This window comes from Enoplosus armatus, chromosome 4, assembly GCF_043641665.1.
Source record: "Enoplosus armatus isolate fEnoArm2 chromosome 4, fEnoArm2.hap1, whole genome shotgun sequence".
NCBI classification, from domain to species: domain Eukaryota; kingdom Metazoa; phylum Chordata; class Actinopteri; order Centrarchiformes; family Enoplosidae; genus Enoplosus; species Enoplosus armatus.
In genome coordinates this window covers 15,104,124-15,120,154 of record NC_092183.1, presented here as the reverse complement: position 1 = coordinate 15,120,154, position 16,031 = coordinate 15,104,124, and the positions used below count along the sequence as shown (strand labels likewise).

General features: G+C 40.2%; 1 protein-coding gene across 1 annotated transcript; it reads right to left on the bottom strand.

Annotated features, from left to right (window-relative positions):
• Positions 1-5,562: 5,562 nt before the first annotated feature.
• On the bottom strand, positions 5,563-15,342 carry lnpep (leucyl/cystinyl aminopeptidase). The gene is made up of 21 exons (XM_070904998.1): positions 15,256-15,342; positions 14,316-14,518; positions 13,133-13,244; positions 12,722-12,967; positions 12,333-12,523; positions 12,104-12,242; positions 11,229-11,363; positions 10,969-11,089; positions 10,713-10,864; positions 10,507-10,620; positions 10,268-10,399; positions 9,960-10,094; positions 8,988-9,148; positions 8,778-8,866; positions 8,508-8,691; positions 8,195-8,351; positions 7,489-7,673; positions 7,090-7,251; positions 6,531-6,671; positions 6,336-6,417; positions 5,563-6,157 (listed from the first exon to the last, which is right to left on the bottom strand). The coding sequence occupies exons 1-21, from the start codon at positions 15,325-15,327 to the stop codon at positions 6,026-6,028; spliced, it is 3,045 nt and encodes a 1,014-aa protein (XP_070761099.1). The 5' UTR covers positions 15,328-15,342; the 3' UTR covers positions 5,563-6,025.
• Positions 15,343-16,031: the final 689 nt, after the last annotated feature.

The window sequence follows — 16,031 nt, the reverse complement described above, 5'->3', positions numbered from 1 at the left end:
CCTAAATAGCCTAAGTGACCTTTAAATGGCACAAAACTGCAAATTCACTTCTATACCAATAAACATAGCTTAATCCCATCATAAAGCTTCACATCTAAAAGATCCAGTGCGCTTTAAACAACAACATCATTACTGAGCAATTTAAAATTGCATTTAAGGCAGACTGTATCACTGTGGTTTAAATCACAGGGGTCATTACCTGCTGACTCTGCTGGCTTATTGTCAGACTTCAGAGCACCAGCATTTACAAGCTAGTTCCCACTAAACTTAGAAACTCGAGCAGCCACATTTCTATTCACATTGCTTGTCTATAGCCACTGTTTGAAGACAGCAAAGGAGAAAGAAAGGCAGAAAAAGAAAGAGACACAGAGACTTAAGAATTGAGGTATGAAGTGATGTGTTGTTGTGACCCCTATCCCCACAACCAATGAAAAAATGGCTCATGAAACCAGCACAAGTAATTTACTTTTGCATGTAGCCTTCAACAAATTCCTGTATTCCTAATCAGCTAATCACACTTCTCACCTGCCACTCACATTCCCTCATTCAAGACTTTCCCCACAATTCTTTGCATATCAGTGATCAGACGTTATGTGATGTTTCATTTGACTGACGCACGAATGGGTCACACAGATCAATCTGATGCCCACAGAGCTGAAGCTGCTGGGGCAGGTGACTGTGAACGTGCCCTGCTCTGCTGATTGTGTGACCTCTCCATTTAGCAGGGCTGCATAGTTCAAATGGTTGTTGTGCTTCCAACATGGCTTGCAGCTGAATGGGGCCAACAATGATTGACTGATCAGCTGGCGTCTGTGCAAAATAGCTGCTGACTACATTCTACACATGGCGGAGTTTGCAGGTCACCTGTTGTGAGATTGTTTTGATTTGCATTTTGCTTACTGACGGCTGCATTCTCTAACAAAGAAAAGTTAAACCTGCTGCCCGATGTAAAAATGCTGAGCATAAGATAGAGGTGTAAAATAACATTTACTGAAGTATTGCACTTAACGTTTCAAAGTACCAGTACTATTCTAAAGTAGTAAATTTAAAGTAAAAAGTATTTTGGTGAGACTCTTTCTAAACTTTCACTCTGTCGGATGGACGGATTTTATGTTTGTATGTGTCCAGAGTTTTGGTTTTATTAATGTGTTTTTAAATGGGGACAATACTAAATCTGACAGTTGCTAGTTTCTTTGGATTTTATGCACAAAAATATGATACCTAATTAAAGTTAAACTGTCGGCTTTTGATCAGCTTTTAGAATATAATTTTAGGGATTTAGACACCTCACAAGGCTTGATAACATGTGGCTGATGCTTCAACTAACTATAAGAGAGCTCAACCCTTCTCTATGATGCTTTCTTACACTATAAATCTCAGCAGTCAAAGGTGAGCTGTCTGTACCTGTTTTAAGTGATTACATAAAAATTGTAAATTCTGATGAAAACAAAGATTGCAAATACTTGGGACACTCAAATAAACAGAGAATGTTACGTGTTAGTGTGCATGAATCTATCCATCTACCTATTTTTGATTTGATAATTATTTGTTTCTCAAAAAATACCTAAAGAAAATATTAAGAAAGTTGAAAAGTCATAAAAAAGTTCAGCTAAGTTAAGTTCTAAATATCATGCGTTATACAATGCTATGTATACCTAACACATGAAACTAATGTTGGGAGCAATGACAAAAATAAACAAAAAATCCAGTTTATAGCCATCGGTGATGGTAAAGTAACTGAAATACTACAGTTCATGGCATCTTTCCTGCTTCCAGTCAACAAAGACAATGTATGTGGCCCCGTGGTGTCTCTCAGGTGTCATACAGCATATATCTCATTCATTAATCATACTGAGTTTGCATCACTTCTTTTACGGCAAAACAAAGCCCTCAATTGTCTTTATGCCTTGTGCACTTAGGTTAATTGGCCAAGAAAGAAAGTATGAGGGTGAAAATGGTGGTGCTATGATGTCTTCCAGCTGTGTGGCATTCTGCCAAAACAAGTCTTCAAGGAGCAAAACAGATTTTCTAAAACACACACAAAATATACGCACGTAGATTAAAATGCACAAATACCTTTTATAACTAGACTGACGGATTTATTTTTCTTTATAGACATAACATAAAGTCATGGTTTTGGACTACAGCTTCAAGTCCTTTTAAACAATCATTCCCCACAACATCACCAGTCTGAAAGTTAATTGTTTCAAGTAATTTACATCCACATCTTAAGTAGTTCAATATATCCAAACAAACAGGCATAATCTCCAACTTGAATGAGAGCCAGTATGAAAGTTTCCAGAAGAGCCAGAAAGACCTCTGCTGGTACAACTGAGAAGCATCATGTAAGAGGCATTTCACTATACATCACAGGAACCATCTACACTGTGTTTAGAAACTGTCCTCCCAGTAGTTGTGATTTGGAGGTTTTGCAGCTTTCACAATAGATTAATTAAAAGCAACAATCAAGGTAAAATACTTAATGACTGTTCTCAAATGTGATGAAACTTGGTGAAACTGGATGAGGAGGAACAGCTATCAAGTCATTCCTCATATTTTGAATTTTTAATTAAAGCTCAAGGTTTCTGTTTTGCTCTGCAGGTGATTTGGTGGTAAGTCAATGACACAGCTTGGTGGTTTTTAGGCTCTTTTGAGCAGCTTTATCCAAAGAGCTTCCCTTCATTGCTCCAAGCACAGCAGCATGCACTTTCTGCCACACATTGCTTTGCATCATCTTTAGTATTGTATCGTAACTTTCAATCTCAATCTTTATGCCAACATGAACAAGACTTTTTTTCAAGTGCTCGGAAAAATGTAAATTGAGGTTGATACAATCAAAATCTCCAAAGCAGCCACTAAATGACCCTTGTTTTGTCAACTACTGTTAAGAAAGTCAAGAATAAACTTTGAATCACAGCTTTTCTCATGTGTTTTTACAAACTCCAGGCAGCTCTTTTGCCTGTTTTTCTTTGGGACTGGCTTCCTCCTGTACTCAGCTGAACAGCTACTCTGACTGTTGTCCTTCCAGAAAAGATCCTGATCAATGTTCTTCTCAGATATTAACTCATTTTGTTTGGAGGCCAAGCTTTAAGAACAGTCTGAGCAGTAACATGTATTTCCCACTTCCTAATAAATGAGCCTACCTGTGTCATGAAGGAACTTCCAGAAGTTGTTTTATGTCCTCCCTGTCTCTCCTCATATGTAGTTCTCTGACTCTAAATCCTGTGGAGTTTCTTTGACTCGTAGAGTGGAGTAGAGAATGTACTTTGAACCGAATGACCTCACTTCATTTACATTCAGCATGGCTGGGTTCCAAGAAAATGTCTACCATCAAAATCAATGCCAAAGAATTTGGATGCAGTTTTACTGGATTTGTACGGTCACTATTTGAAAAATGTAATTTTAAAATAATTTAAAAAGCTTAGGACTAAAATCAACCTTGACATAGCTGGTTATTTTGTACTGAGTCTATTTTGAATTTGGGTAAAGTCTGGGGGTTGGAAACACAAAAGATACTAGTACTTTGAGTTTTTATAAAAGAGAACATCTTCAGAAAACAACTTTTATTTATATTTTGTTCACATGAAGAGCAACACAGTTTCAAAAGCATCTGCAGCATTTCATCCCAGTGCAGAAACAAAGATAATCTGATTGGGTTTACTGCACATGTGGCGCTCTACTACAATCCTCTCATCAGAGCTGCCACACCACCGATTCAACAACTTTGACAGAACCCTGTACCTGAATTACATCATTGTAACTGACTTCACATGAACCAACCAAAACATGGTGGAAAAATCAGGTCCTCGAGCCTCAATAAAACTGATTCATTAATCTGATTGCTGGAAGCTGGAAAACGGTGTCCTAGACAGATGACACTTACACATAATAAGACAAAGTGATCCACAATAAGCCAGGACATAAAAGTATAAGATGTGTGAGACCAGTTTAACACATTATCACTATGATGGACTGGATGGAATAAGTACATGGCAATGCTGTTGATAACCTCCAGACAGATCTAAACTTGACATTTTTAGATTATTTCAATAATAAGTATCATTATTACTTTATCTTTCCTCCTCTGGACTGTGATCCTTTATACTGCTAACCCCCACCGAGAACCTGGGGAGGGTGCAGACGGCATGTGCTGTCGATACACATGGTGTCTCTTGGTGTGTTTTTTCATGCGCTGGGCTTCACTGTCTGGCCCCCCTCCTGGATCACACCCTCCTTACAGCCACTTCAACCAACCAGTGGGAGTCACTTGTGCAGCTACAAACACATGACCCTTTTAAAAGGTTTCCCACCCGTGCGCAGGACCAATTATATTCAAGCCTGAGGTAACACTGCTGGGAATTGAACCCAGATCTCATGTGTCGCCTTTGTGACACACTTTGGTATTCTTTTGAAGAACTTGAAAATCCTTCAGACACAGTCTTTACATAATTGAGATGAAGAGGCTTCAGAAGATAATATGACAAGCAAAGACAGAGATGCAAGTCTCATGATGATATTATGGATGTCCAAAGGAAAATAATTTACTCAATTATCCTGAATATCATGACAGTGATGGAGTGGAAAAGTAAGCAGTACCACTTTAAATAAAGCTCAAGATGAGTGTACAACTGTATTTAAATAAAACTTTGGAACAAAAGCTGGGGAAGCATGTTTAGACACTCAATAAATAGCTAGGCTACTCTTCATCCTCAGTAATACGGAGAACTAACATTGAAGTAACTTTAAACCTTCTGTATTTGTATTTTACTTACTGGACAGATTAGTCATGCCCAATATAGATGTTCTTCTATACACTTTGTATCTCCAATATGCACATTAGCCCTTAAAACACAAACATTCACCTGCAAATGACCTCCCTGTGATGGTCTTAATCAAGACATACAGTAAAAGTATTTGACCAAGACTCTTGATCAATTCTATGTATACATTCTCTCTTTACACGCTATATACATAACACAAAGCAAATCTTAAAGTGTTAAAACATCCAAAATCTCAGGGGAAAACGTTGAAGGGTTGAGCTTATTTACATTATAATTACAAGTTTACAAGCACACAGAGTTAAAAGAATGAGTCAGTCACTGCACTGCAGGCTAAACGCAACCAAAATAAAACTTGATCAGAGCTAAACCGGGTTTATGACTGGTAGAGAGAGAAAGAAAGAAAAAAATGAACATTTGGCTCCAGTGCCCACTGCCTGCTCTCACCTAAGACACATTGGTTGTTGATTTAAACCTGCACTGTTGTGCAGTACGCCATCTACTGTACACAGTGGGAAGGTTTTTCAGTACATTCAACTGATGCCAACACAAGTTTGGTATTTCAAGCTATTAATCAATCAACCACTCTTCTAGCCAAACCATGATTAATATAGTAAATGCTTCAGGTTGCATGAGTAACTAGAGTTCAGAATGGCAGGCAGCTATTGTTTCTACACAGAATAAGGTAACGGTAATTTCAACTTCTCATCGCTGAGGGATCCCTGACAGCTCCATCTACATAATTACATCCGATGGTTTAGAGAAAGACTGGCCAGGACTGACTGACAGTACATAAATAGACAGCAATGTTGACATTCTTCATAGCTCTTTTTGAAGTGGCCATTACACTGCTCATACAGTTAAGTGCCTGAGAGCAGGCTGAGCGAAAGGAGTGTGGGATAAGCATAATTGTCTGCTCAGGCATGAGGTTTAGATGAGAGGTGCAGAGGAGAGGTTTGGTCGACAGCATTAAGTGTGAGGAGTGTGTGTGTTTGCATCTGACAACTCCCTGTCAGACACACAATCAGAGCCACCCTGAGCTAGTAAATACAACTCACAGGACAGATCTCAGAAAATCAAACACCTTGTCCACCCAGGTAGAGCACAACCTCTGGCTGATTAGTACTCGGGCCTGGATAAAGGGAGTTAGAGAGACACAGTCCTACAATAGTGCAAACACTGCTGTTGTCTTGACGACACGCCCCAGCTGTCTGTTAGTGGGGCGGAGATTGGATGGAGCGCCTGTATTAGAGCCATTTTTTGAGTGTAGACAGGTTCTTGTCCATCCAGCGCTGATTCAGTCTGATGGTTTCCAAAGCTTCCTGCACGCTCCTCATCTGAGAGCCACGCTCCTTCAGACCAGAGAAGAAACCCTGCACCTGCACAACACACACACACAAACACACACTGAGGTATCAGCCACATCAGACTCGACATAAGACACTAAAAGTTAACACAGTTAATCTGTACAGTTAATATCGCCCCACAAACAAGTGCAGAGACCCTCAAATACACTGCAATGTATTATAATAGGAAAAAACCACATTAACAACATACTCGATCAAGGTGAGACTGTGTGGAGAACTGGGAGGTGGCAGACTTGATGATTGACTGGATGGCAAAGGAGCCCACAGGGAACCTACAGCCAAAAACCAAAACATGGATGCCGGCTCATCTTGTCATTTTTGTGTGAAATGATCTTAAAATGTATTCTCAGTGATAATTTGTATGAAGCTGACAGGGGCCACTTACTTCTCTATGAGGCGGTCCCAGTTCTCTTGTATGAAATCCCAGACAAACAAGTAGCCGGCGAAGCCTTTACACACAGTATTGATGACCAAAGGCAACTCCTGTGTCTGGATGAAGTCCCCCCTCAGACCTGCATTCAGAATCCTAGATAGATCGTGATAAGCGTTCAGTTCAGAGGCTGTTCAGCACATAAACAACACTTAATTATCATCGTGTCCATACAGCATGAGAATAAATTGTTTGTCAAGGCTTTTCTATGACAAATGTGTTTGAGAACAAACATGAAATGAAAGACCCCAATACCAACTTAGAGTTGAAAAAACATTTTTTATCACGTCTCAAACACTGCCGATTTAGTAACTGAAGCTCTCAATTGTAATCTCAGGAACTAAGACGAATAAAACAATTTCAACTGAATACTAAACTTAATAATTAACACATTTTATATGCACAATACAGTAATATAATGATGAGGATGGCACCAAATATATGAAATCATAATATAAATGTCAAATATTAGAGTAGGAGGATATTTCATACCAGCTGCATACCAACTGCTTACCATACTATACGCCGTACGTCCTGAGTGGATGATAGGCCCCGTAGCATTTTTCGCTTCTCTGAATCATAGGTGACATAGTCATACATGTTGAGCAAAGTTAACCAGTCTTCAGTTGATTGACCAGCCACAGTGAATACAACTTGCTGCAGATCGCCTGGGATTCTACAGAAATACATAAAGACATGAACAGACTTTAGGTTACAAGAGCACCAAATTTCAGTGCATTTTCTACAACTCAAATGTCAGATACAAATTCAATCAAGTCACATTCCCCCATCCCTGTTAAAGATCATTTCTATCTCTAAAAAGATGTTTGGGCTGCTCTGCTGTCTGCCCTGCTGTCATCGTGACCTTGAAAAGCAACTAAAAAATAAAATGTTTTTCGTGTGCTATACATACCGTAAGGTCCCATTGGACTCGACATACTGTTTAAACAGGGCTTTGGCTTGCTGAGTGCACTTTTCTTCATTCAGACCACAGGCCATCTCTAGCAGGGCTGAGCGCAGCTCCTGTTTAGACACACTCTCCTCCTCTCCCCATGTTTGTTTGTCCATCAGAGAACCAAAATGATCCAGAATATATTTCTGTTATATGCAAGAAAAGAATCATGGACACATTAGTACACATACACACTACACTCAGCTAAACAGGTCACAAGAACTTGAAGAATCTTACATGATGATGACATGAATTTTATGTTATAATGTTAGCGTTAATGTCAGCGTTAATGTTAGCGTGTATCCTAGGTGCCCTGGTGCAACAATAATGTATAACTAAAACTCACCAGCAGCTTAACTTCTAAAATAAAGCAAAACCAGATAACAGGTCACTGATAAAAATGTGTAATTTCAAGTGGCTTTGTGCTTTTGAGCTAGTGATTTAAGCAAATTGATGTATTTTAAATAGTGTAGTAGATTAAAAGATTATACATGTAGGTAAGGTAATGGGCCTAACCATAACTCCCATAGTGACAAATTTCAACAATATATATTCATATTCCTCGCAGTGATTTTTAAAAAACATATTTTTAAAAGTGAGTGAGTGAGTGTGTGTGTGTGTGTGTGTGTGTGTGTGTGTGTGTGTGTGTGTGTACACATGTACGTACCTTCATACGGGCTACAAGACCTTGCTCCTGTCTTTTGTCGAGCAGCTGGTAGATATTATTGAGCTGTAACAAGGCCTCTGTCACAGGAGAAGTCTCAGTTTCATTGGATATGTACTTAAACAGCTTGAGGACTTGAAAGAAGGAGACACGTCCCAGTCTGTTGACAGCACAGGACAGGGAGGGAGAGGACAGACAGGCGGGGAATGAAAGCTGTTTAAAAGTCAAACACAGGAATTGGATGATACTCCTCTACTTCAGTTTCTCCTGTCACTGAATGCAATTCAAAAACAACAATTTATGTTGTGCGTTATACCTGGAGAGAGCAAAGATGTTGTGTATGAGCGAAGCACGGTCCTCTTGCGTAAGAACACTGACGTTGTTGGACAAAGCATCTATAAGAGCAGCCCAGCCCTCATCTCCATAGTGGACGATGTAGAAGCCTGTGTTTCTATAGTTCAGCTTCAGCCACTTTACACTTTCTGGCAGCTTAAGAGTCCCTGAAAACACACACAAAAATGTAGCATTTGACACAGTACCCGAGATTCTGAGACTTGATGTTGCAGGTTAATGCTTTGTGTTCTACCTGACTTGTCCTTCAGAGTGAACACCTGTCTGCACTCAGGAGCCAAACTACAGCTGTCGTTCACGTACGTCACTGGAATATTCCACAAGCTAAAGAGAGCACAAAATACAGTTAGGGTTGTGGTGTGTTTCAATGATCTGTGTGTGTGTGTGTGCGTGCGTGCGTGCGTGCGTGCGTGCGTGCGTGCGTGCGTATGGTAATGTAACCCACCTGGAAGTACGCGTGGCATTGTCAGTCGTGAGCAGGAAGTGCTCCTGTGTGAGGGTCACCTTATCTCCCTTGCGGCTTACAGTGACCAATGGGAAGCCTTTCTGCGACGTCCATGACGTCATCATCTCTGACACATTCTGATGCTGCGGTGACACTTCGACCTGAGGACAGGAAGAGAAGTCCAGAGTCTGTGCAGTCCAATGACATTTTCATAGTTATTTTCTGAAAATACGAACATAATTGTGGGAGTGGTTTGAAACTTTGCAGCTATATTCTGAGGATTTGTGGTGACAATTACAATTTCTATAATCCCAAAATATAAACCAAAGGAGAAATTAACAGAGGCAAAAAAATAAGTGGGATAACTTAAAAAGGTTCATACAACTCACAGATTCCATCTAGACATTGTCTTTTGATAAATATGCCAAACCTCAACATTCTCTATGAATTGTTATTAGCCTCCCCTTTTTTATTTAGCCATTTAATTAACAGACTTTTATGACTGGTAGCATTGTGGCAGACTTCCAGATGACCTATGTGAGATTAAGCAGGTGCAAGTACAGCATCAACAGGGGCAGCAGGGGGAAGTAATGAGTTGGCAGACTGTCGCTGTCGTTAAACTGAGGGCACTGGAGCCCTTTTGACAGAAATTATCCAATCTACTGTCTGTATCTACAGCATCCTCTGCTCTGATTTCCCTTCAACAGGGATTAAACAAAAAGATGGACACTCTTATAGGATCAATAAATTATCACAAGTCATTTACTGCCTTTTATGTTCTCCTGAGACAGTTCTCTGTGATCACCCATTATGTGATAACAGTAAAACTAGCCAAATGCAGATGATGTCAGGGAGAGTATATGTTAGCCAGATTGCTGGTTGACAGATTACAGAGGGAAGTTGAATTTAGCCAAAGTGATAAACTACTGATGCATGCTGTCCATAGCAACAGAAAGACGCGCATACACAAACCTGTGTAAGGCTGCTCCAGAGGTCGTTGGTGTCCGTGTTTAATCCACTGAACTGTTTTAGGTACTGAATGATACCCTTTCTGAACTGTTGGTCACCTGGCAGGGAGGCATTCAGCATCAGGAGAATGGACGCACCCTGGAAAACAGAAACATAAAGCATCTGTGATCAGACTCAAAACAGCACACTATGGTTATAACCAAGTCTGAGGTCCAGTAGAAATAAACTGCTGGATATGAAAGTTCAGTTAATTGATGAACATTGCATTTATTTATCTACTTATATATTATATATTATATATAAAAGTGTACCTTCTCATAGGAGACAGAGTCGAACATCTCTTCCACCTGTTCCGGTGTATTAACCTCCGTTGACAAAGCGTGGGAGGAGTTTAGTGCATCTTTGTCCAAGGCTCTGAACCGTACTGCCAGGAACAAATTACCCTGCAAACAAACATAAAACTTACTGCTATGGCACATAGTGAAGCACACAGCTTTATATGCATCAAAATATGTGAGGATTAATTCATGAGCCAGATGTGTGAACTTACAATGTCCAGCTGGGGCAACACTGTTTGCAGTGACGTGTACTGCATGTAAGTAGCAAAGCCTTCGTTGAGCCACAGATCATTCCACCAGCTCATAGTGACAAGGTTTCCAAACCACTGCAATACAGCATCAGGGATAGATTAGGACCTGACTGTAGCGTATTCACCGTCTCTGTTCCTTCCACAAACCCACAGGCAAATACAACTACCTGATGAGCGAGCTCATGCGCTATGACGGAGGCAACTGCTTGTTTTTCCAGAGGAGAGGACTGTTTGCCCACCAGCAGGTTGGTCTCTCTGAAAGTGATGAGTCCCCAGTTCTCCATGGCTCCTGCCAGGAAGTCCGGGATGGCTACCAAGTCTGACAAAAGAGAGAGGGAGCATATTGGGGTGTGTAAAGAGGGGAGAAAAGAAAAAAACATTGGAGGAGTATGAAATAACATGCAAGTACCTCTGTGTACTCACCTAGTTTTTTGAGGGGGTAGTTAATTTCAAAGAAGTTATTGTAGAACTCCAGCAGTTTGGAGGCTGTGTCCAAAGCATAGTCAGTGTGCTCCTTCTTCTCTGGCACAGAGTACACAGACACCTAAAACACACAGATGTATATACACACATCATGACAGTTTATCAGCAAAAACACAACCTCACTGAATACTACATTTATAAAATACTCGTGTACAGCCTGCACTGAGAGCAAAAAGAAATCATATCTGTGCCAGACCTACCAGTGTTTCTGAGACATTTTTGCTGATAGGGGTGAAGTCAGCAACGATGAAGGCCACCAGGTAGGTGCTCATGTTGACACTGGTCTTTTCAAACTCATCTTGAATGAAACCTTTGGCAAGTGGTGTGGATTTAGCCTGAAACACACAGTATAAGGACAATATTACTACCAAATAATGTTGATAGTATACTTCAAACTAAATCTACTTTGGCATCTTCTCAGAGTGCTGTGAAATACAGCGCTGCATGCAAAAACCAATACATGGTCTGTTAGCTTAATTGTGCCCACGCTAAGAGCTCACGAGTCACAGTGGGAAAAGGAATGACTCACGAGTGACTGACATGACATAATGTTGTACTGTAAATTGTGTCTATCTGGGTGGCACATATGACATTATTGGTCAGCTGCAGTTGACAATGTGTTGGGGAGAAGTGGATGAGGCTGTGCACACTGACAAAGACAAAACTTTCATAAACCCACCATTTTACCAGTGAACATGCCAAATTATATTTCATTTGGTATATACTGCCAGCTTAATGCTACAAACCACTGGCATCAAAATTAGCCAATATTCAACATCTGTGCTGACATGGTGAACATAGACACTGATAGACCCTGTTTCTTGCTTAAATGAAAATTATTCAGTTATTATGTCTCACACTATTAAAACCAACTGCAATTCAAAACTGGGATCTGTTTATGTTTTAAATCTCAAATTTAGCTGCCAAACACTGCCAGCCCTTATATTAAATTCTCTGTAAATGCTAAAGTGAAAAATGAATGCATTGATGGAGCCATTTAGCACACTAAGTGGGGTGTTTCAACTCCTGTTACCATTCTGTAAAAATAACCAGGACTTAACTAATGTTACAGTACCTTAGGCATGTTGGAAAGGGTCATGTAGTTTGGTTTTCTGCTTATTTTAATCAAAAAGGTGGCTTTGAAAGCTGGTTCATCAAAGCAAGGAAAGGCCTTCCTAGCTGACAGTGGCTCAAACTGGGTTGCAGCTAGGACTCTGGGGACAAGAGGGAGATGAGCATGATCATGCTGAAATAGCAAATTAGATAAATGCTGCCAATTAACACAGCCAATTAGTGAAGTATACCTTTTGTTTCCATCTTTATCGTTGTGTGAGCTGTTGTAGAAACCACCATAGGTGTGTGAGAAGTTGGCAGAGTAATCCAGAGTTAAAACACAGTACTGGCCTGCCTTCAGCTCATCAGAGAATTTAATAGCTATCTGCTGTCTGGGTTGGTACTCCAGTACAGTCACATCAACGGGATCCCCATCACCCAGCTGGAAACAGAAAGTATTAGTTAACAGCTAGCAGACAACATAACAACTGCAAAAAGTTTGAATAAATTATTTTGTTCAGGCACAAATGAAATCTTTGTATACTTCTAGTCAGGCAGGCTTTGCATACAGAATGACAACTTAACCATCTAAACTCTGTCATTACACACTCATCAGCACACAAACCCGTTCCAATCCCACCTTGACAGTAGCTTTGGTAATGGTGAGATTAGCACTGTGCAGGACAATGCGCTTGGTGTTGTGAAGCACAGACATGCCGATAACAGTGCGGCCAGTGAAGGTCATATTGTCAAGGTCAGGGTTCAGGGTGAGGTCATAGCTGAGAGGATGTATGCTATGAGGCAGCCGGAGCTGTGCCCATGGAAACGGTTCGCCATTTGTGGAAATAGGGTAGGGAGTGGTCTTGTTCGGCTTGCGGCAACCCGTCTGCAGAAGGATGGAGGGTTGGGGTCAGCCAGGGAAATGAGTATGACAGAAAAAAGGGAAATAATCTGACAGAGATATAGACATAATGTGTTGAGAGTCATGTTTAGCTATCTACACATGGTCAAAAAAGTCTACCTAAACAGAACTTGTGAATATGTTTCTTACCTTGGTAAAGGTGCATCCAGGTAAGAAGTAAAGTACCATGGTCATAGAGGCCACTATCACCAAGAATAACACACATACAACCATGGTACGGGCTGAGGGTCGTGAACATGACCTGTGACCAAAAAGAGTTTAATATTACAAGGTGCAGCAGTGTTGTGGATGGTGGTGCTGTGGCAGACAGAGAGAACATAAATCTTTGGTACTCTGTTGCTGCTCTGTAGCAGACTAAAACCCTTTTCCATGCACCTCAACCTGTACATGTTTGGGTAATCTTCTTTATCTGCATCATGTAGGAATTAAAGTTTCACTATATTTTCTGTGTAAGACTTGTGCAGCAGTAACCTGTCATATAAACAGTCAATGGGATAAACTGTCATTAAACTGCTAACAAGTCTTACTATTGGTCATTTAGGCAGCAGTGTGAAAAAAAACAGATCTTTTAAGGATGATGAAAGCTTCCCTGAACAATATCATTCAGATGAGATGTCTTCACACATTTATATTGGATTTTGTGATGACTGGTTGAGTAATTAAAGGAATTTGTCATATTACATTGAGGTGCACTAAGTCTTTTCACTCTTATCCATGCTTTATTGACATTATCTGATTAAGATTGTGCCTCTCCACTCAAACACGTCTAGCATTTTACTTAACATGGATTTATTCCTTTACTCTGCAACTAAAACCATGTTTCCGACAGGACTTTAAATGTAGCTGCAGTTTCAGGGAACGTTTCTCTTCAAATATAAGAAGTTGTTCATCAAGACCACCACTGGTTGTTTTATGATTCTAAGTAAACCTTTGTCAAAGATAAGGTCATGGAGGAAACAGATCTTTTACTGAGCCACCCATGGTGTTGTGCTTGCTAAAATGTGTTTATTATTTCCATCTATAATTGGCTCAATAAGACTTAACTATCTCAAAATGTGTTTCCCAAAAATAACAAATGTTTGTCAGTATTTATTTAAGTTTTAGAAACTTAATTAGTTTTAATTAATCTGTCTTACAATACATTCACCTGAATTTAACATTTGTACATGACCAGAATCTACAAATACTAATCACAGAAGCTATTGCATATGATAATAAATGATTACTTATGTAGCACTGCTTTGACACATAAATGCTGCAAGGCATACCACACCACACAGAGTCCTAAATTATGACCTTTTCAGTGCATTACCTGGGTGGAGCCTGTCTGGTGTAAGGGGAAGAGCTGGATCTGTGAGCAGAGCTACGGTTCATGAAGGACATGCCCAGTAGACGGGCTGAAGACTCGCAGTCCTCCTCATCCTCATCCATGTCATTCTCTCCCAGGCCTCGCACAAGCAAGCGTGAGCTACGAGGCTCATACACCACCTCATCTGGGTCAAGAGCAGGAAACGTCTGGAGAGAGCAAGTACAGTATACTCTAAGCTGTGCAGTGTTTCCCATATAATCTTAATAACTGAATTACCTTCCCAGGTAAATTAATTAGCACAGGTAAGATGTCATATGTGGAGGCGGTGAGGAGAGAGGGCAGAGACAAGAATAATGGAAAATAATCAGGACAGAGAAGGGTCTATCAACAAAGACCAAGGCACAGATGACAGGGAATCATAATGATTTGAGTGTCAGACAGCAAGGGAGACTAGAGGTAATGAGGACTGGGGGATGAACTTAAGGTCTATAAGACTTTGTTTACGAGGCTTTATAACACAGTATGTCTGTACTGACAGAAGCTGAATGTGGAAAATGGGTCATTGCAGCTCTAAAGAGAAAGATTTTGATACTATTAAAACACTGAAGATACGGCATCATCATCATGCTAAAATGAAGTTCCTTTTTGCGAGAGGTAATTCTCACAGTCTTGTCTATAGATAGTTGCAGCTAACAGATCTAAAGGTGAAAGGTGTACTGAACTGAAAGTGTGCACATAAGAATCATTGGCTACCCACAAGTGTCGACCTTTATCAAATTAACTGATCTTTATCTATATTGCTCTGATCTGTTCACATTATCAGATTTACAGATGAAAGCACATGTGAGAAATGTGCACAGTGGTGCAAATATGCATTCAAATTACTCAGCCAGGCTGGTCCTTAAAAAGAAGGCATGCATGGCATAAGATGACATGAGCATACTGGAAATGCAGAGGAGTCTTTGGCCAAATCCACAACATCAGGCTCTTCTTCAAACATGCTGTTCTCAATCATGTTCCTCGGCAGGTTGGCTCGCTCTACGACACACAGAGGAAGAGAAATCAGACAGAGGATTCTCAAAACGGGAAATGAGAGAGGTGAAAGAGAGAAAGAGAACATAATCCAAATGGTTGTGTACACTGACACACACAGTACTGTATGTTAACATATGTGCTCTGTTTTAGAGTTTTGCACAGAAGAGTAGTGGCAACAAACCAGTTTTCAACACAAAGGTTTGTTATTGTTACCTAAAGTGCAGGCAACATTAAGTCTTGTTTAACAAAGACACTGACTGGGTTACTTCAGTTTCCTGTTAGTAAACCTCCTACAGTATTTCCTGGTACGTTGACCTACATAGAAGAGCTACCTTTAAGGACTGGTATAACGAAAAGACAGAAATTGCTGTATTTCCTTCACAGTTCATTCAAAACTGAAGTGTCAAAGAAACAACAGACAATGTGCCTTCAAAACTAGGAAAAAGCAAATGCAATGAATATTGATCACCTGGCCATGTCACATGCTACTGCAGTTTACAAAAGCCTGCATTTCCACGAACTAAACAGCGTCTTCAGCATCATGACAAGAGTTATGCCTTGTCTTACAAAATCCATGTGATTTTATGGCAGCCCGATTCTCCTCTCAGTAATTCTTGAAACAATCAGAGGCATGTTCAACTTCCTAATTTAATAATAGCAAAAGCAGTAAAACGCTATGCAATG